General features: G+C 36.2%; 1 protein-coding gene across 1 annotated transcript; it reads right to left on the bottom strand.

Moving 5' to 3' along the window:
* Positions 1-282: 282 nt before the first annotated feature.
* Positions 283-21029, bottom strand: LOC127971217 (glutamate receptor-interacting protein 1-like). Its single transcript, XM_052574115.1, has 10 exons — positions 20928-21029; positions 20660-20714; positions 20492-20572; positions 11095-11230; positions 9471-9616; positions 8444-8527; positions 7716-7791; positions 5015-5160; positions 445-592; positions 283-337 (listed from the first exon to the last, which is right to left on the bottom strand). Exons 1-10 carry the CDS (start codon positions 21027-21029, stop codon positions 283-285), a joined length of 1029 nt encoding a protein of 342 aa, XP_052430075.1.
* Positions 21030-22613: the final 1584 nt, after the last annotated feature.

Genomic DNA, 22613 nt, shown 5'->3' with positions numbered 1-22613 from the left:
CTGCAGCACATTATGGTTCCAAATTGGGCACCTAAATTGGCACCCTGTTGATGGCAAAGGGGTTTAAGGCGTATTATAATTCCATCCCAATGTTTCTCCCAAGAGCAAACTTTTGAATCATCTTCAAAGTGCTAATCTGTTTTGATGGAAAGGTTTTCACTTGCTCAGCACTCCGTCACCTTTATTATTGTTCCATGCCTTTCTGCTGGCATGAAGGCTAGATGAGTTATTGAATTTCTATAATTAGTTGCTAAGCTTTATGCATTTCAAACTTTGAACATTTCACAAGCAGGCATCGGGTTCCTGCAGCGCACATCTCTCCTCTCCATGCATTGATCTGGCTCACAGAACAATGGAAACATGATGAGCAATGATGCTTCTTTCATAAAGAGCCGAAATGGTTGCCTTCCTATGTATGTGGGAAATAAATGTGGCTGTAATTACCTATCGGCGATGCTGGCTGGTTTGACCTTGTCAATGATGATGACCTGCTTATTGCAGTACATGGAGGTAGAGAGAGCCAGACCTAAACTGGAGCCCATGGACTTGGCCACCTCCACCAGCAGCGGGCCTGAAGCTGTGGCTACAGAATCTGTAAAATAGGAAAAAGACAGTGATTATATTCAGAAAACGGAGATTGCAAGGGTACAAAGTGGCTCATAACCTGTGGCATTTTTGATATATTAATGCAAATCAGAAAGCTTGGGTTGGGTGCATGGGTGCAAGTCTAAATCAAAAAGCTGCAAAGAGAAAACTGAAACTGTGAAAATCTTCATGATTAAGTAAACAGTCCAAAGCCTTATATGCTTAGTTTGCATCCACTAAAACTCTGCTAATGATCATAATCCTCACTGCATGGACATAATGCAAAGGTTATGAAGTATAATATGTATAAGATAAAGACTCTTTTAACTCATTTTAACTTATATACATATATATTTTAACTAAAGGATTCATAATAAAATATCAAACCAATGCTATTTTTAAGACACACCGAATTATTACAGTGCATTGTTGCACGATAAAAAAATGCAATAGATGTATCGTTCAAAAATGTAGACAACAGTATTTTAGAGCCACATTAGGATAATAAATGAAAATACAGTCATCACATTATGTGAATAAAGTCGAAATTGAGAATCATCTAAAAAATAAAACAAAAAAAGTAAAAAAGATTAAAAAAGTAACCATATACATATATATTTCCTAGAATACAATTGTTGTATTGTGAAATTAAAAGTACTGTTTTTATTTCTCAAAATATTATTATATAACATTGCAATTAGTACCTATGCTTTTTCACTTAAAATTAGTATAGCATTACTTTTCCCAAAATACTATAACACAGCATTATGAGTTTAAAGTCGTATTGTTTTTCCTCCAATTATTTTTAGATTGCATTATTTTTCTCACAATACTATTATACAGCATTAAGAGACTCAAGTATTGTGATTTCTTTGAAAATATTTCACTATTTTACTCTCATAACATTATTCTTTATTTTAGTGGAGTGTGTGAATACACCTGTGGCTTGTCTGCTGTGGCACCGGTGTGAACTTGAGGGACTGATTGCCTTCATACAGTACGAATTCCAATAAGAATCCCAATTACACCACTATGTTAACAGCTAAATTAGATATTTTGCTTCTAATGCAATGAAATTACATACATTTGTAAGTGTGGCTTAAGTGCCTAAACACCTGGTAAAAGAAGTAAAAAAAAACATTACGGATGACAGTTATACACCCACACACACACGTACACACACCTCATTAATGTGAATGAGGGTGAGCGGCTGCGGTTAGACCTGTTAAAGTCTAATGGAGGTAATTCAACATCTCAGTTTAGTAATGGGCCGCACTAAAAGACCTCATTACACCATATGTCTTCAGCGCACAGAGGAAACACCACACGTAAACGCTCTTCCAGCCCATTCCCAACATGGGCTGATTTCACTTGACACCCATTACAAAGAGAAATGGCTCCTGCTGTTGTGTGTGGAGGGGACAGAAGTAGCAGTCGGTCTTTAGTTAGAGCGGGTGTACAGCTGTCTGCTGTCAGGTGTGTCAACTTCCTCCCTGCGCTTGCGTTAAACACACTTGCTGCCATCACAAAAATCCCAGTGTACTGGGGAAACTCCTGCGCTAATCTAAAAGATGTTGCTTTGGTGTGTAAAGTGGATCTTTAAAGACTCAAGCATAAAGTGACATGTTTAAAATGTTGAACAGTGGTGTAGAAGCTTGGGACGGGAACAAGGACCTACAGTAAGTAACAAAAAACTGTCACCTGTGATCGTTTTAAAGCATTTATCAATGATTTACTATATTAACTACATGGAACTATACTATTTTTGGGTGAAACATTACAATCTGATTGGTTATAGAACACGGTTCCTGAAGGTTTTATGAAGATGTTTTAAGACCAAGTAAAGATAATTAAGGAATTAACTGAATAGAACACAATACGTCAATATGGTCTCTAAATGTCAATGTCATTTATTAGTAAAGCTTAAAATTTGAAAACACAATTCTCATTTACTTTAATTCATTTTGCCAAAAAAAGCTTTACTGCAAAAAAGTAATGTTCTTCCTCAGTATTTTTGTCTTGTTTCCCAGTGCAAATGTCTAAAGATTCTTAAATCAAGACACATTTACTTGACAAGCAAAACGACATAAAATAAGAAGACTTGTTTAATAAGAAACCAATATAAAGTGATTATAAAGTGAATTTATGATTAAAACAAGAATAAACATCTGCCTTGTTTTAAGCATAAACTCACTCCATTGTGTTCGGTTTCTCAGAAAACAAGTTCATAATGTTCAATGTGAATCTCAAGTTAACTTGAGAACATTTATATATTTGCATTATATAATATATAAATAAATATATGTATTTTTTTATGCATGCAGCATTTAATGCTATGACTTTGTCAATTTTAGTGTTTCTGCTTGAATTTAATACTTTTTTTGGTCACACTTTATTTTAGGCTCCAATTCACACTATTAACTAACCATTAACTATAACTTTTGCCTCAATTAACTCCTTATTTGATGCTTACTTATAGTTTATAAGGTAGTTGTTAAGTTTAGGGAATTGGGTAGGATTATGGATGTCATGCATTATATGTACTTTATAAGCACTAATAAACAGTCAATATGTTAATAATAGACATGCTAATAAGCAGCTAGTTATAAGTGTGAATTTGGAAACTACACTAAAGTGTTACCCTTTTTTTATAGGCCTTAATTAGTTTAAAGGCCAATTAAGATCTGCAGAAACCCTGGAACAGCTAAACTGAAAATTGGCTGCAAGGTAGATTGTCTGAGTAGACAAAATGACCAACCTGCACATCTCTAGTGGAACTGTGGGATAGCTAAACATACTAAATGAGATCCAAGTGATCTCATTGAGCTGCCATGACAGCCGATTATGATTAAACCCCCCTTTCCAGCCCCTGATTTCCACCTTCACCTTCCTGTCCAGCCTCGCAGACCCACCTGACACCAGCTGAACATGAAGGAACAGACTATCCATAAATAAAGCCAGAGGTGGAGAAATAGTTCAATCACATGGGTGCCATCACACTGACGATGGCTTGATTGAGGAGCTCACGAGGAGCGTTCGTGTTTCCATGAAAGGCTGTAGGAGTGTGTGGAGATAGGAGGAAAGGTGGTTGTAAATTGTGATGAATGCTTCGTCTCTGGTGATTAGTTTTAATCAAACCCCGTTCTGTATGTATCCACTGGTGGAGATCTGACCAGTCATTTTTAGTTCCTTCTCAATGGGAGATTGTAGAGCATGTGGTGTAAAAATAGATGAGATAATGCTCAATATTATGTAAAAGCTGGTCAGCAGCCGATCACAGAGTCAGAGACTCATATATAAAGCTGACCTCTTTCCAACTATAACTGTGCATATATGAATATTTTATTCATAGATTATATAAACTCATATTTTACCGAAAAGCAGTGATCACATTTTCCACTGTTCAATGATTTTTTTAATTAAATCTATTCATTTCAAAAGAATTCAATGCAACTGCCAACTTCACATGAGGGCAAAAGATTTTTTCTTTTTCAGATTTCGTAATGGATTCAAGTTGTGTATTTGCCACGTGGACCAACAGAAAGCTGTTTCTGATGATGCATTACAAAATGGTGTACAATAATAATTATTTTTTTGAACAAGCTGTTTGATATGAACTGTTCATAAGAGCTGATTTTCAGAAATGAGTCAAGATTTTTCAGTCTTCTGCACCAATGAGCATGTACCGTACCATGCAGCAGAGTTGATAAAACAGAAAGAAAGAGTGTGAAGTGAGAAGAAATTGTAGAATGAGGGTAAAAAAAATTTAGGTGCGGAGAAAGCACATTAATTCAGACAGAAATCCAAGACAGAATGATCTGAAAGTTACACAGCAAGACTTAAACTAAGGAGAAAAGTGCGCTGACCAAAAACCCAGTTGAACAGGCACTGTGGGGTAGTTAGCGTTTTATGTTGTTCAAACAGATGGGCATATCAGTGCAGTGAAGCAGGATGTGCCTTTCCACTGGGCACAGCAAAAAGGGAATCCATCATTTCTGGGTCAGAGCCCAACAAAGACATTGGAAAGATGAGTTACAGCCACGGGCCACTTCAAATATTAGAGAATTTACTTTTCTTTTCAGTTCACCTCACTCGCTGTAACCCTCTTTCTTGTTTTTGGCATCTCATTCAGCTCTTTGGCATTGTCATGTCACAAATGCTACAAAAACATATCGACGTTTGAGAGCTGGATAACATCAAATAAATGTCATCTTTTACAAAATCGCTAAAAAGTTACATTCTGTAATTGCTGTTTTTAGACAATAGGTGTTTACAAATACTACAATGATCTTCCAGCTGGAACGATTAGGCCTCGACAGAACACAACACAAGAACTTGTAATTCTCATGTAATTAATAAGAATTATATTTAGATTAAAAAAAAGTGAACTGTCTGGGGGCGGGATTAGTTGAAGTGGGTGTGTCCTTACCCATGACTGACACATCATACTCTATGAGAAGAGTGGCTTCCTGGCCACATTGTTTGAGGATGCTCATAGCCTCTGCGTGAGACATTCCATGCAGACGAATTCCGTCGATGCTGAGTAGCCTGTCACCGGGTTTGATGGTACCTTCCCTGAGAGAGAAAACAAAACACAAACGAGGACTGAAATAGCAGAAGAAATGTGCTGTACACCAGAAAGGCACCAAGAGACACAATAGCATTTGTACTGTGTATCCTCTGCTTGTTTGCTCGCAACAATAAGCCTTTAAAATGCCGGAAAGGTTAGAGGCTTTATAATTCGACACGTTCCATCTGTTATCATGGCAGGCAGGTTACTGTACGTCTGCACTCAAGTGACCTCACCCGAGATGATCCCATAGTAACTCCTAAACTACGAGAGCCAGGAACCGTACTGACGCTCAAAAGATATAGACATAAACTCATGTACCTTCTGAAGTACTCAAGAACATAAAAATGTGACCATCTCTAATGGAGAATCAGGAACTCAATGCTCTTGAACTGTCTGATGAGCACAACACTAATTTTGGTTAAGAGGCCTGATTTATGACTCAAACTAAATTAAATTTGTTGTTTTAATTTTCCAAGGTGGCTGCTTTCTGTGACTGCAAGATGTCAGAGGCCAGTCGATATTAAATTGTAGAGGAACAGAACACAATATTTACCCAGAAAAACAGGAGCCATGCCACTGAACAAAAGAAATGGGAATACTCTCTCAGTAAGAAATGAAATTACCAGTGTGTAAAATGAATATTGATAAGAGTTGAGGGGAAAGGGAGAGACGAGCTGGCGTGTAATGACGGTAATAACACAGTAGTTCAAACGCCAGAGCGAGTGAAATATCACGCCAATCCATTTGCAATTCTCAAGCGAGTGCTGAAGTTGCGGGGCAATCTATTCCAGTTCCGAAAGGAACTCCGACTGGGAAACACTATATTCATCAAGCAATTTCTTGCCATTTCACAAAAACATCTACAGTTCAACTATGCCGGACTGGTATAGATAAAAATCCAATCCATTACAATGTACCACAGAGAGATTTTTATAAATTAAAACTATTAAAACCATTTAAATATTTAATGTCACATGCAAAGATAAAGTAATTAAAAACATTGAATAATAAAAAATAAAAAATAAAAACTCCTACCACATACTCATTTATCGGTAGCACTTTATTTTACGGTCATGTTCCTCATTTACATACTATGTTACTATTATAGTATTTATAATTATAATATAACTATGTAATAACTAGGTACTAACCCTGAACCTACCCCTAAACCTAACCCTACCCCATGTAGTCACCTTGTATTACCAGAACTTTCTTAGATAAATACACCTTAAGTACACTTTAAGTACATGTAAGGACAACCACTGTAAAATAAAGTGCAATCAACAGCATCATAAACTCATTTTTAAACTATTTTTCCAAAACCTAGTAAACTGCCTACAGATTAATCACAGATACATTTATAACTGTTCCATAATGTAAGAAAATGAATCATACTAACTCTTCCGATAACGTTTTGGCCAAATTATAAAGCTGTATCCTTAGTGAAGGAAATCATATAATCCTGGGAGAAGATAAAGGCTGAATAAAAATTACAGATATACTTACATATTTATAGTTCACCCTGAAAAACATATTAAACCGCACTAAGATGTTCAGAATGGTCTATCGGTGGATTTTAAAGGGATTCAGACCACTTTTCAGCTGGTTAAGCTGGGCCGCTCCAACTAAACCAGCTTGGAGAACAGTTCACACCAGACAAATCCATTTTAAACCATCTGAGACTAGCAAAACAGCTTAGGCATTAAAGAAGGTTAAAAGTATGGATACAGTATCGGTATCGGACCTGATACTGCACTCCTGTACCCATACTAGTAAAAATGCCCCAATAACAAAAGCCGATACTACATTGTGTGAATAAAGCTGTGTCCAAAAAAAGAAACAATGAAAACAGAACAACAGATAGCAGAATGGAGCTATTAGAGATGAAGGATGTCTAAAAAGTACATGTACGTAATTAATATAATGTTAAACATTTAATATTCACGCCTGTATAGCGGATGTGCGTGAGTTGAAGAGTTCTCGAAAAAGGCAGTCCGGTACGAAAAAGCCCAAAAGTGGGTAGCTCCACAATTAGTTCTGGACCTATGATAAGGTTCCTGTGACACAAAAGGCCCTGATGCAATTGTGTGCACACTGCACATATTTAGCATGCTATAGAATTGTTTTTTATTAATACAGAAGAGTCTACGTACAGTGCGCCTGATGCAAATTACATCACCAAAATAGTACACGCATAGTTGTATAATGTATACCGAGAGGTTCCCTGCATTAATTTAGGAAAACGTTTTGTGATTACACTATTGTATTGCATTGCAGCAGCTCTAATGCGCCAGTTTTAAGGTTTTAAAGAAAGACAGTCTCATTAAAATTTTATAATTTTATTTAATTATTGTTTGTGCTATATGTATTTTTATGCTTATTAGAGTATCCTGACATTAGCTTAGCAAAATGCTAACACCAAACTCCATTTGGAGTCGAGTCAGTGCTATTTTTATGATCCAGAGTGTCTCTAATCAGTCACTTCTCAGTCCATTTCATTTAGGATGCTGTTTTTGTTTGGCGCTGAGGAATCCAGTTTAGTTCAAGACCAACTCACCTGTCGGCCGGACCGCCGGGTCTGATGGTTGTTATGGTAACCGGGCGAGATTTGTTTCTGTCTTCATAGGCACCTCCTACACGAAAAAAACAACAACTTGTTTTTAAATATTTAACACATGTAACCGTATAGCAAAACCTTACACTTCAGGATATTTCCTCAACATTACATGTTTCACCTACTGTACACTTAGCAAATGAGGTGAATCAAAACTCTAAATACTAGCTTAGTGGCACATAGTAAGAGCCATTTGCTCACCTCACTGAAATTCCCATCTCATTCTCAACAAAAGCACCAGATTATACATTAAAGCTGCTGCTCGCTATAAAATTGCATGCCATTGAATTCACAAATGGAGTCTCAAAGATGAAAAGAAAGTCCTCAAAATGCCTCTATGAGACAGATTTGAGAAAAGGAGCAAAGCTAACCAAGACCTTGAAAGGAAATATTTCTCTCTCTCTCTCTCTCTTTAAAAGACTTCCTACTCTAGATGGATCTGGAAAATGTTTTATTTTAATGAAGTCTAAAATGTTGCTTGGTAAATACTTGGAAATGGAGCGTTAGTGGCACAAATGAATACTGCTTCGTCTCTTTTCATCAGGCCCAAGGGCAGTGAAAGAAATCTTCAGAGATTTTTTGTTTGATGTAGATGTGAATGAAAGTGTGTTGATGAGGTACGCTCAAAGATATTTGAACTGGGATGTGAGGAAGTCTACAGAGGCACTCACCTCTGATGACGAAACCAAATGTATTGCCTTCTTTGTGCAGCGTCACCTCCACGTTTTTAAACATGACCCCTGAGCCCTGTACAGCTGAAGAAGGAAACAAGCAGTTCAAAGTTCTGCCGAGATTTCAATGCACAACCAGAACACATAAATGAACAGACTAAATTGCAGTTTACATCATTGAGAACGAGGTAACTTAGCACAAGATTGCTGTTATAAAACATCAATTTTATCGCTATTTTGTATTTTCAGATTAGCATAATGTCATACAGTATCATTGAAACGTGTTGGTTTCAAATAAGTTTAGAAGAATTTTATCAAATTGAAAAAAAAAGTTAATGTGCATACATTATGTTTGTGTGTATGTGTGTGTATGTATGAGTGTGTGTGTTTGTGTGTGTGTAAAATACAATAATTTAGATGAAAAAGTAAATAATTTGATAAATTACATATATACACACATATGTGCACACATATACACATGTAATTTACATTTATAAATGTGTGTTTCAAATAAGTTTTGAATTTGATAAAATTCTCTTATCAATTTGTAAAAATTGTTTATACACATACAGTTCATACACATATTGTTAAATTGTATTTTATGCATATATACCAATATGTGTGTGTGTGTGTGTGTGTAAAACACAAATACAGTAAATATGCACAATTATTTATATAAAAATATAAATGCGTAATTTATATATAATAAACAAACATATGCACACATTTAAGTAGATTTTTGTACTATTATACGTGTACTACAATTAGAAATTATTATATTATATTATATTATATTAAGCATTAATATAAAGTACATCTGAAATATGTACTCTGAATATGAAAGGATCCCATGTATAGAAAATCAGTTTCCTGGGCCAACATTCAGTTGTGTTTAGTTGTTTAACATACAGTTTAGTGTTTACTTTTCAACATATTTACCTGCAGAATGCTGCGACTGACCAAACAGAATCCAGTACTCCAGCTTTGTTATAATAAGTGATACAGTTGATTTTCTAATCTCACTTACAGACCGGCGGCAGCTCGTACTCGACCTCCAGGACGACCCTCTCCCCCACATTCTTGAGCAGACTGATGATCTCATCATGACGAAACTTGGTCAAGTTGATTCCATTCACGGACTTTATGTAGTCCCCTACGTTCAACTGGTCACTCCTGCAAAGAAACAGACCGAGAAATAGATTCTACGCATTTGCTGGAGAAAATGTGCGAGGAGGAAATTGCATAACTGAAAGAAGGAAGAAAGAACAGTGAATAGGCAGGAGAGAAAAGAGCAAACAAATAAAGAGAAGCAATAAAGACAGGCATGAAAATAAGGCGGAGATGGAGTCAGGTCGAGCTCGGAGGCGCTTTGATAGCTGATCTGAGCCCATGAAGGGAACACTTTGTTCTAAGAAAGCATCTAGTGAGATCAAGACAGGCTGCTCCAGTCTCCATCTCGCTCTCTCTCTGACACACATACACTCAGATGAAAGCTCTCGCGTTTTACAAGACGGCCTGATTGTCAACAGATTCTGGAAATACAAGTGTGATGTTAGGCAGTTTATTTCAGCTTGAGTAAAATTATAAGGGCAAGTGTCTCTGTGGTAATAAGATATAAGAGTTGATACGCAGTGAAACGTTTAAATATGAACAATTGATTTGAGGAAGAAAAGTATCTGTGACTGTGAAGAAGAGGGTATAAAGCGTGTGCGGGTTTTACTATACTACGTGCAGTGTTTCAGTGTTCTGGGATATCAGTATGGATCCTTTTTCTGAGGATTGTGGGTATGTGTGTTTAGGGGAGAGCTGATACACTAGCGAACAGTAGGTTGTCTGCCATGCCTGACAGCCAACAGGGAAATGGGAAGAAAGTTCTGGCTAATGCAGTATTGATTAAAATATTCTGTCTACCTTCTCACACACACAGAGAAAGAGAGTGACATTGTGTACAGAAAAAACTATGCACACACACAGAAAATACTTCCCAGAAAATGCTCCAACACGACTATGTAAACATTGATCTCTCTGGGCCTGTCTATTGATGTCTTAGCAAAAATTATTAGCATGAACACAAAAAGATAACAAAAACCTGACAACACAAAGCCTTCGAGGTGAATTTCTGCAAACTAGCATCTTACAAGACTGAACTGAAAGTTGTTTTTATATTTTCTAAAGAATATGTGATTGGTGCTTGCTAGCTGTACAAAACTAGCCACAACAACGCTAATGTACAGTTCATATGAGTGATTGCTACAGTATGAAGTTAGGGCATTTTAAATGTATTTACACTGAGCTATGGGGTTGCTAGGGTAGTTGCTAGGTGCCTTACTTAAGTCTACCCCAAATTTATGTTCGCTAGATAATGACTTAAGTACCTCTTTTCAGTGTAAGTCTAAGGAATTTTTTGTTCCCTAAAATGCCAAACAAAGATTTCAGACATTGCTCATGCCTGAAGCTGGAAGAGTTATGTGCTAAAAATTTGAGTTGGGTTCAAATTTTCACTCTAACAACAACAGCTTTAGCAAACAACACTAAATACTGTTTCTAAATGTTTCCCGAGTTTTGAATCGGAGATGTCAGACATCTTGAAAACACAGCACTGTTTTCAAAGAGCCGCAGTGTATTCCGAATTCAACCTTGCTAATACTGACCTGGCAGCGATGCCGCCCTGGCGCAGGTTGGAGACGCGGGGCTTGCCGTCTTTGTCGATGCCTCCGGAGACTGTCAGGCCAAGAGTGGTGCCTTCCTTCTTGATCAGCTCCACAGTGCTGGTGCCCTTAAACTCATCTGCAATGCAGAAGGAGGGATGAGGAAGAGGATCATTGGGGGAAATGTGAGAGGAAGAGCAGAGACAGGAGATGAGAGGGTTACAGGAGCAGAGGAGGCCAGCCGCTGCCATACCCCACTCTCCTCTAAATGATTGTGATCAGGCGTCCCAGTCTGGCCCTCTTTTACACACTCCTTTTCTCTCTTTCTCTCTGTGTCGTTCTACCCTAGCTGGTAATTAGTTATACACTCTAGGGTGCTCAGTGTGTGTGTGTGTGTGTGTGTGTGTGTCTGCACTTAGCAATAGGTCAAGGACACAGTCTTCCCCAGAGGTGCGCGGAAACTGACAAAACCTTCTTTGACAACACCTGGGAACATCTTCACTTGGAAAATGTTTAATTCAGTAAATAAAAAAAACGGATTAAAAACAATAATTAAAATAAAGAAAAAATGAATAAAAACAAGAAATAAAAATGAATAGATGAAAAAAAGCAATATTATAAATTATGAATAAATTAATATTATAAATATAATAAATGACCATATATACACACACACATATACATAAAATGTTATTATGAAATAATTATAAAATAAACAAAATAAAACTATATATATATATATATATATATATATATATATATATATATATATATATATATATATATATACACACACACACACACACATACACACACACACTGAAATGTATTCAGACACCTTTATTATTTCACACATTATCAAATTTTATTAGCTACAGTTTAGAAAATGCTAATAAAATATGACAGTTTACTTTATTTTGCTATTCTCACAAACATAAATTAACTATAGTGTTATAAATATTTTTAAGTTCTTTTAGGGTTATTTCACAATTTGAATTAGCTTCATATAAAAATGTAAATTTTTAGTATTTTTTCCAATTGCTTCCCTTAAATCATTCCGTCTTATTTTTACTATCTTTCTCACCGTCTTGCATAGATTGGACAGGTTAGGACAGACGCGTTGCTCCCCTATCGACTGGCTGTCATTCAATCCCTCAGTGGGATCGTCAAAGTCACAGTTAAGAATCCTGCATATCTGTGCACGCAGGGCGCTCTCTCCCTCCCTCTCAGACACCCTGCCATCACTACATCAGCTGTCTAAGCTGGAGAAGAAATAAAAACAAGGGATTTGTAATCCCTCTCTCCTGCCTGGAAGAAGGAAAAGATGGATTTATATGTGTTTGTTCGCTTTCCTTTCCTCTCTCAATATGTCTTTCTGTGGCGGGATAGATAGTGAGAAGTGACGAGGCTGTAAACCCCCCTGAGGCTACTGACAGAACAGAGTTGCTGAGCATCTCACCGCAGGACGACAGCAATAACGGGACACAGTCTACAAAAAGAGCCTCTTTGGTGCTTAAAGCCTATAATGAAAGACACTTGCTCTTCTTTAGCAACAAAAAAGCTTCATAAATATTCTGGGTAAACACCACTGATAGAACATGAAAGCACATTAATGGAGTGACTTAATTTTGAACTTGAAAGCATTTCACACCAATCCAAGTTTATAAACTACATGCAAATATGCCAAAATTAAGCCTTGCTTTTAATTTTGTAATTTGTTAAAGTGGGTGGAACATTCACTGAGATGCATTTTGAAAAGTTTCTGCTCTGAGAGTAAAAAAAAAACAATACTTAAATGATTAAAACAAGCACAAACAGAACTAAGTGTATCATCTTGATTGGTTAAAATGTACATTTCTTGCAATGCTTCAATATCGGTCGAAGCACAACCATTTCGGCATGCATACACTAGTGCATACACAGTTTCTGCATTGACAATGAAATCATGGTCATCTGTTACAAATCCATCAACTTATTTTTGCTTTAAAATCCATAACTGCAAAACCTTTACATGCAAATCACCCGCCCCGTAACCTCAGCAGGGGAAGAAACAGATATGACATTGCACTCGGTCTCAGATCGATACCGCTGCCATATGGAAATGGGAAGGGAGAAACGTGAAACGTGACCCAGGACAGAGGGAGGTTAGCATGGGTTCATATGCATACATTAGCAGGGCTCTTGCAGGGCAAACATACTGATATTTCAAAGACATCAAATTAATTGAAAGAGAAATCAAACTTACTGTATAATGTGCCAACAGGAACTGATGAATAATTTAGTGTGTGATTGTGTGTTTGGGCATGATAGATGCAAAACATCTTGTCTTGAGAGAAAAAAATTAGAATCAATATTAACGGGAGTTCAATCTATAAACAGGCCTCATGTTGTGTGCCAGTATTTTGATAATTAATTGTAAAATAACTGCTGAATTTGCCTTCAGCTTTCATCAAATAATTTGATTAAAAATAACCTTACACTGCTGGGGATTCGCCTGACAGCAAAAAATGACAGTGGGACAAATCATCAATGTTGCTGTCATTTCTCTCCTCACATTCGGGTGAGGAATATACTGGGAATATATTTCGGAGGTTTGTGGCAGCATTAAATTAACTCCCTTGAAATGTGGTAAATAGTTAAAAATGCCACATCTACAGTGTTTTAACAGATTAACATTAGGTGAATTTATAATAAAATGTATTTCATAGTTCTGGTTGCGAAATGTCTTTTTGAACTGTTTCTTTTTCGTAAATACCCTCCAAGCCAATGCATCCTTCATGCATGTTGTGAGCCCTGTCACGCAGCTGCACCGGGGGGCCCAGTGGGGTCATTCAATATCCAAACAATTTGTGGCACAGTATGCCATGGTCATATTACAAGCTCTGTCTTAAGCTGTCTGGGGAAAGCGTGGTTCTCTCAGTTCACTGAGGGTTCAGAGTAATATCTCGGCCCAGAGCAAGAAAAAGGGCCACTGGGATCTAATGAGCTGTGCTTTGAGGGCTACACTGGGACAGGTGTGGAAGTTGATAAGTTGATCCCATTACTCGTGGTTTCATTTCATTCTATGTCCTCTCTCCCACCTTTCCTGTTTGAATGAGGCAGACAGAGCGAGTGTTGCTTTGCCATGTTGCTACAGTAATGAGACTGGCCATCGGCTTTCTCAAAGCTGACAGATTTCTGTGGCTGGATCGAATGCTATGCCCATCAGACGGGTATTGAGGGGAAGAGACAGAAAGATAGCGCTTGACACAGCATGTGCGAGAATGATACAAAGCAGGAGATAAAAGTACAGATGGGAGTCGGTGATGGAGAGAGCAAGATATAGACGTCTACCTTGCCATTTGAGGCACTTGCAGGTTAAAACACTTATCACTTTTTCAATCTGTGGCAGAAAACATTAATCTGCGATCACAGACTGATCCAGATAGCATACTTGATAGATAATGCACTGAAAAATCCAACCAAACACAGGAAAAAAATATAATAAAAAATAATCCTTCAGTCCAAGAAGCAAACCAACACTCTATCATTTATTGTCCAAAAGTTAAGTTACATTTTTAAACATACATTTATTAATTATACATTATTTTAATAATATTATGTAAAAATATTTGTTATTAATAAAAATGTATTTCCATAAATTGCACAAATGTAATGTAATTTAGGGATGCTATATATATATATATATATATATATATATATATATATATATATATATATATATATATATATATATATATATATATTACTAAGCAAATGTTGGATATGTAATTGAACATGCTCAGTTGCTGTATTTTTACATTTAGATGACCTTTTTCCATTGTCTAATGCTTACTTAAAGCTAATTATTTTGACAACATAATAACTAAATTATATAATAATTAACCATGTTAAATGTAATCTTGAGTAAATGTCAAAATGAATAGCAATGATATTCAATAAAAAAATAAAACCAAAATGAATAATAAATCCACCTTTATTCCCATATAAAATGATGGGTTTTAGTATTTTATGATTTTATTTATTTGGACAAAACAGTATATAATTCAATACAGTATATGATAAATTTTGTACAGCTTGATTGGATGCACAACCTTGATGCAAACAGTAAAAGTTATAAGACAACCTTTCCCCATTCTTTTAAAGACTGACTAATTATGTTTATGTTTATGTCTGAAATCACTGGGGAATATTTTTAGCAATAGCCCAAAAAAAACAAAAACATTGTATGGGTCAAAATTATAGATTTTTCTTTTATGTCAAAAATAATTAGAATATTAAAGATCATGTTCCATTAATATATTTTGTAAATTTCCTACCGTAAATATATCCAAATTTAATTTTTGTTTAGTAATATGCATTGCTAAGAATTCATTTAGACAAATTTAAAGGAGATTTTCTCAGTTTTCGATTTTTTTGCACCCTCAGATTCTAGATGTTTAAATAGTTTTATCTTGGTCAAATATTGTCCGATCTTAATAAACCATACATTAATCGAAAGCTTAATTATTCAGTAAATAAATCTAAATTTCGAAAAACTTAAGACTTTAGGTTTTGTGGTCTAGAGTCACATTTAGCTGTGTTTTTCCCTACTGTTCGCCACCAGCTGCGAACCTCATACAGTATGCAGGAAAATACTTCTGTTTTCTATGAAAAGCTCAGGCAGGGACAGCAGCGAGGTGTCTGTGACATTGCTTGGAGGTGTTATGAAAACATTTGGTGAAATGCCCGCTGTCAGTTCACGGTTTAACTCTCTATGAAGGCTGTAGGCGTACTAGCAGGTGGGCTCAGCAATGAATGGGCTATCCACCATTGAAACTTTTAGCAGTCAAAATGACAAATTGGGCCATAATTCAATATAGAACCAGGAATGACTAATGGTTGATGCTAGCAACCATTCACAGGATATAAAAACAAACACATGCATAAACAATTGCTTCAATTATAACATGGATGGAAAAAAAGATTGCATTCATTAAACAATTTCTAAACCGGCCCTTCAGAGGGAGGAAAAATTATATAACTAATCAAATAAAAAATTTAATTTGATATTTGCAATCTGAGAATAAACGATCTGGTGTTTAAATAATACAGCATCTCTCTTTGATGATGTTCAGTCAAGCAGACTTTTACACTGAGACACGCAATTCCCTTTTTGTGTCATCAAACTCTATTCAGTCCAGTAAAATTGACAAACAGTGGTTCTTAAAGGCTGATTTTCCTTCTGATGGACATCATTTTGAAGTTGTATGTGAGACAGAGATCAATATCCCTGAACAGAGATCATTTAGAGATAATCAGAATAGTTGATAAACACCACAATAATGCACTTCTTTAATATCACCCAAACCACAAGCAAGAAGTACTTCTGGACGTCATTTTAATACTCAAAAGGCAAAATTTCTGTCTTAATGTGTGAAAAACTGCCTGTTCTTATTTGTATGCTGCACTAACTTCTCCGCAGGAGGACAAAACACAAATTAAAATACTATCTATTGGCTCCTGCAACAAACAGGGTCTTCTGGGAGAAAAAAAGTTTCAGCGCATTTATCATGGATTTTGCACCATTGAGGTATGAAGTACTAGCCCGCACATCTGCTCACAATCTCTTTACTCATCTGCCTTTGACATTCAGTTTTAAACCTCTCAGAGAAACCAGGTTTGCTTTTCGACTTTGGCCACATTTGGACTCTTTGGCCACATTTAACTCTTAATTATATTTACACTCTCAGTAGTTCATTTAATTAGTTTGCTCACAATGTTTAACAATACACATCACAGAGGATTGTAAGAAGTAACATTGTCAACAAAGGAGTTGGCCATTTCATCCAAAAATCATTGATGATTTCAATGATGAATGCGGAAAATTATATATTTTGACTTGCTAAGGCTACTTTCTTAAATAGCATTTGTCTGTATATTATATATACAGTTATTCTAAATAATAAAGCATGCATTTAAGTCTATAAATACATTTACTCTATTAAAAATGGGGTCAGTATTTTTATTTAAATACATAAATGCTTTTATTAAGTAAGGATGCATTCAATTGACCAAAGGTGACAATAAAAGACATTTAAAATGTTCTAAACATCAAACATATTTGTTTATTCAACTCTTTATTTAGATAAAAGTACAATTAGATAAAATAATTAAATACAAACACATTTTAAAAGTAAAAAAAAAAAAAATGAATCAATCATGGGTTAAAAGTTTCAAGACCTTTTTAATGTGACCTTCTGCAAGTTTTAATAAGAAAAAAACCTTGGGGATATAAAAGTGTCTGAAGTTGAAGAAAACCCCAACAACAAAACTTCCCTAAGAAACTCCGCTCACAAGAAAGCACCACAAACAGCCCTTAAAATGAGCCAAAACCTCCATTAAGCTTTCACACCTTCGACAGCTTGATAACGGACCTCAGGCCAAATTATTAGACGCCTCTGCGGTTGCACCCTGCATTACATGCAGCTCTGAAAGTGCTAAATCACTTTAATGCACTAACATTTTCAGCTTGCAAGCTAGCGTCCACTGCCATCCACAGATAACTCATCTGTCAGCAGCCTGTCTCTTTCACTCATTCTGTGCCTGCCCAATGAATGCAAACATGGCATTTAAAAGGAGATGTGTATGCCAAGGGACAAGCGTGAGCTCGTGTGGTAGCAGGAAATTGAGGCTATACAGTACATGAATGATGCGTCCGTATCTCTTCAGCAGCAGCCCAGTGAGCTTTGGGATGCTCCTGCACTGCAGGCCTCAGCTCCTCTGTATGTTGCTTAAAACATGCTGTGATTATAACCAGTTAGAGAACACGACCCCTGGTGGATTCATTTGCGAAATTCCAAGTAACAATTTGCTAATCCCCTCATCCATATTAATAACAACGCAGAGGACTAATCGAGGAGATTTAAATGTGCAGCGAGATCAGTGAAGGTGCACGAATGGAGAGACTTCAGCCATTCTCAGCATTATTTCACAGCGGTTTGAGTGACTCTCCTGGGCGTCTCTCTCAGCGTTATAAAAACACAGAGATAGAATCTTGGAAAGAGAGAAAGGAGACTTGTTGAATCTGAAATGAAGTCATCAGGCTTTTCTAGCCAAGATGTCTTTGTTTTGCTACTGTTATTTTCAAGAATTTTACATATGGTTTACTTTCAGTTCATTCACTGGATTGTAGAATTGAATTCCGCAAAAAGGTGTTGAACTGGAATATGAATTGAAACGATAAAGAGAAATTTAATGCATTAAAGCTACTAACTAAATTAATGTTTTTGAAAGCTACTGTTCAAGTAGGATTTAAAAAAAATAAATTAGTACTTTTATTCAGCAAGGACACATTAAATCATGACAGATCAAAATCAAAAGTGACAGTAAAGACATTTAAAATGTTTTTATTTATTTATTTTTTATAATAAATGCACCCTTTGCTACCTCAGTTCAAATTCCAAAATTGAAATTGCCTTCAAATCAATTCTGAAATCTGAAATGAATTCCTAAATAGTCTCAGGTTGAGGGGCACAGCACAAAATTCATCATTAGTTGCTACATGAATCCATTTCCCACTTTCCCAGCATATAAATGTTTTAAAACTAACACTTTAAAAATTCAGGATATCTACACTTACCAGATGCATTTAGAGTCTTTGGAGAGTCTAAGCATGGGAAGCTTGTTCTTTCTGTCTCTCTAAATAAAGCCACTCGGCTCTAGTCACGCTTCAGCTTAATGCTTCACTTTCAATCCTTTGTTTAAATTGATTTTATTATTCATAAACAACTCATGAGCATTATTTTTTTTGTTGTTGCATAAAACAAGATATAAACTTAGTGATTTAGTATTCTAATTATTAGTATTCCCTCAAATCATATAAACAGAACTTATCCAACATGTATGGAATACTAAATAATTCAAGCATAATGCAAATGAACAAATTAAAAGCCATTATAAAAGATTCTATCATCAGAATATGTTGCAAATTTTAGAGTGACTAATTGTGATTAGATAAGGCTCAGGCCTTGAGCAAGTCAGTAACGGACAATAATAAAAAAAATAATAATAATAATAAAAAAAAAAAAAAGTAAGTGATTTTCTTAGGAAGCATTATGAGAAGTGCCACCATCTCTGGCACCCTCAACTGCAAAACCATCTCACCGAACTCAGCAGGAGCATCACAGTCTGCTCCCAATCTGTCTTCAGATGGATGTTTTAATATGGCAGTCCAAAAAGCCCATGCCCACGGTATGGAGCTACATCAGAACGTGGGCACGAGGCCCCAAAGCCTTCATTCTAAACGCTAGCCGCTTCTGAAGATGGGTTTGATGTGCTTAGAGCTCCATACTAAGAGATTATACAGAAAATTTATTTCAACACCCTCCGAGACATATTTTTACCTCTAGCATAGAAATGTGCTCCGCTTCAAAACAGATCTCAACTAACACAGGAGGGGCACAATTCTTTACAAAAGTCTTTAAGCAGAAATCACTCGCTACAAATGCTTTAATAATCATGATAAAAGTAAATTCAGTCAAATGTGTTCAGACATTGACCAGAAGCATATGCTAAATAATGTAAAGATATTGTATAAAAGGTTTGTGGCGAGTGGGGCGGGGCCGAGAGGCGTGGGACTCGATACTAGCGGTGGGGCTCAGGTGTAGCTCATCTCCAATCACTACACCTGGCCTCACTCCTCGTTCCCACGCCTCTCGGCCCCGCCCCACTCGCCACAAGGTTAATCAAAAACACTTATATGTAAAATATTGAAATGTTGTGAAATTAAATATATTAGATATATTATTAGATTAAATTAGATGAAAAAAGCTTAAAAACATTTTTTTTTTACTACAGTATGTTCCCTTTGCAACAAACTTGATTTAAAATAAGTTTAAGCACTAAAGTTATTAAATCTAAAATTCAGAAAAAAATTAATGAAGGCTAAATAGAACTAAATATACTAAATAAACTAAATATTACTATAACACTGGTAACAACAGCATCTAAAATAAACACTATCCTGTTTGAAAAAAAAAAAATATATAAGGCTTCATCGAGCTAGAAGCATTGGAAGGTTAAGCTAAGATAAGCTAAGCTAACATGACACAACAACAGCCATTGAAACAGCCACCTGAAATAAACAACAACTATTTTGCCGAGTAGTGCCTAATGTTGAGTTCAAGTCAACATTTCAATTTCCAAATTTCTACATGAAACTTTTAACAGAACTTTTGAGATAATAGTGTATGATGTTACACAAAAATGGCGGCACATTGGTCAATGTACACTGTAAATGATAAACAATCACTTTTTTATCTGTCACTTTTCGAGAATCATACTACATCACACCTTCAAATAAAACCCAGCATATTTTACACTATTACTGCAGAGACAGGTTAGACATTGTGCTCTGTACCTGGAATACTCTGTCTCCTAATGGCCAGAGCACCATCTGGTGGCCTGGAGGGATTGGAGTGTTTAGTGTAGGGCCCCTCATCTGAAAAACAAGAAAACCAAGACATTTGAAAACCACAATGGTTTTCATAAGCAAAACCTTGTCCTTATGTTCACATGCAAGCAATACACACAAAATCAAAAGGCGCTGAAGACAAGGGGGCGTTCTTCACAGGAAATAATAGCTGTCAAAGACACAGCTATAACAATGACCAACACACTCTCAGAGACGTAGCCTTCAACAACAGTCAACTGAACAAGAAGCTGTCAGCTCTTCACACACATGCTTAAATGTATTAAAAAGGCACACAGACAACAACATCGCTCTCCCCAGCCAGTCCTACATGTTGAAAAGAGAACAGTGGCCACCCGTCTGTGATATATGGTGAGTGCATCACCGCTCTCTCTGAGTGTGAGCAGCTCCAGCTGAGGTTATCCGATTGTGTGCTCAGATTTATAGCCGTGGAATACCGAGCAAAGACAGCGGGGAGTCCCGTCATTATGAAGCCCTTAAAGAACAGCGGGACAGCTGTTTGCTTTGACTGCAGTAGCAAAGCGCAGCCAGACTCAACAGCAGATCACACGTATCATATCAGTGCCCACGAGACTGGATGGAAATGTATACAGCAGGAAAAGGATGACAATTATAAACATCCTTTCATTATATCCCATCATTTCTGAACATAAGTGGACGGCAATCTGCTTGGTGAGGCACGCTATTAAGTCGTGGCCTAATGGTTTGAGATTTGGACTCGTAATCCAAAGGTTGTGAGTTCAAGTCTTGGGCCGGCAGGAATCATAGGTGGGGGGAGTGAATGTACAGCGCTCTCTCCAGCCTCAGTACCACGACTGAGGAGCCGTTGAACAAGGCACTGAACCCCCAACTGCTCCCCGGGCGCCGCAGCATAAATGGCTGCCCACTGCTCCGGGTGTGTGTTCACGGTGTGTGTGTGTTTACTGCTGTATGTGTGCACTTTAGATGGGATAAATGCAGAGCAAGAATTCCGAGTATGGGTCACCATACTTGGCTGAATGTCACGTCACTTTCACTATTAATCTTGTTCGCAATTAGGGTGAGAACTCTGAACAAATCCTTTTTCATAAGAATTGATGCACTATATTTAGTATGATGTTAATTAGTATGTAGTAAGTAGTATGGAGCACTTAAATTAGAAGTTAATATGATACAGTTGAGAGATGATGGTTATTAATCCATGACTATTATTGCCTTTCTAGAACTGTTAATGCACCATTGTATCTGTTAATGTGTCTTGTCTGCAATGCAAATATGTAAATTATATGCAGATAAGGTCATGCATAATGATCTTAAGCTGCTCAAGGGAGAATTTTATGAATATACTAATAATTGCCTAAAAATGTAATTGCTAAATCGTGTGTCGATAAACAGATATTACTGGTGGCCAAAAGTTTAGAATAATCCAGTTCTTTAATGTTTTTTTTAAAAAGAATGTTTCTCTCCAAGGCTGCATATATTTGATCAAAAATACAGAAAAGGCAGTGATAATATAATATATTCCAACAGTTTATAATAACAGTTTTCTATTTGAAAATATTTGAAAATGTAATTTATTCCCATGATGCCAAAGCTGAATTTTCAGCATCATTACTCCAGTCTTCAGTGTCACATGCTCCTCCAGAAATTATTTTAATATGCCCATTTGGTACAGGATATAAATCATATTTGAAAATATATTGAAATATAGCACAATTATTCGAAACTGTAATAATATTTCACAACATTACGGTTTCTATGGTATTTTTATTAAATAACCTTGGTAAGTATAAGAAACTTCTTTCAAAAACATTTAAAAATCTTAATTTCAAATTTATGTGATTTTGAAATCTGTTCAAAATTAGTGTGTGTTTCAACTCCCATCTCCATGAGTTAGTAATTTATTTGAAAAAAAAAAAAATTCCAAACTTGTTTAGTAACACTGATAAAACATTATGAAATATCATGCAAATATGATGAAATATAAAAAAATTGATATACAGTATGTATACAGACTATACAGTATGAATGAGGGACACAGTTTATGCTTCATTAGCATCACTTAAATGAG

Source organism: Carassius gibelio, chromosome A4, assembly GCF_023724105.1.
Source record: "Carassius gibelio isolate Cgi1373 ecotype wild population from Czech Republic chromosome A4, carGib1.2-hapl.c, whole genome shotgun sequence".
NCBI classification, from domain to species: Eukaryota; Metazoa; Chordata; class Actinopteri; order Cypriniformes; family Cyprinidae; genus Carassius; species Carassius gibelio.
This window is presented reverse-complemented; position numbering and strand designations above follow the sequence as displayed.

Excerpts from the sequence above, each read along its gene's own strand:
- LOC127971217 (XM_052574115.1), bottom strand. The coding sequence starts at position 21,029 with ATGACGGGACTCCCCGCTGTCTTTGCTCGGTATTCCACGGCTATAAAT. Across the intron at positions 11,231-20,491 it reads TAGGAGACAGAGTATTCCAG|ATGAGTTTAAGGGCACCAGC; the intron begins GTACAGAGCACA and ends TCTGCATTGCAG. Across the intron at positions 5,161-7,715 it reads CCCGGCGGTCCGGCCGACAG|GGAAGGTACCATCAAACCCG; the intron begins GTGAGTTGGTCT and ends TTTCTCTCTCAG.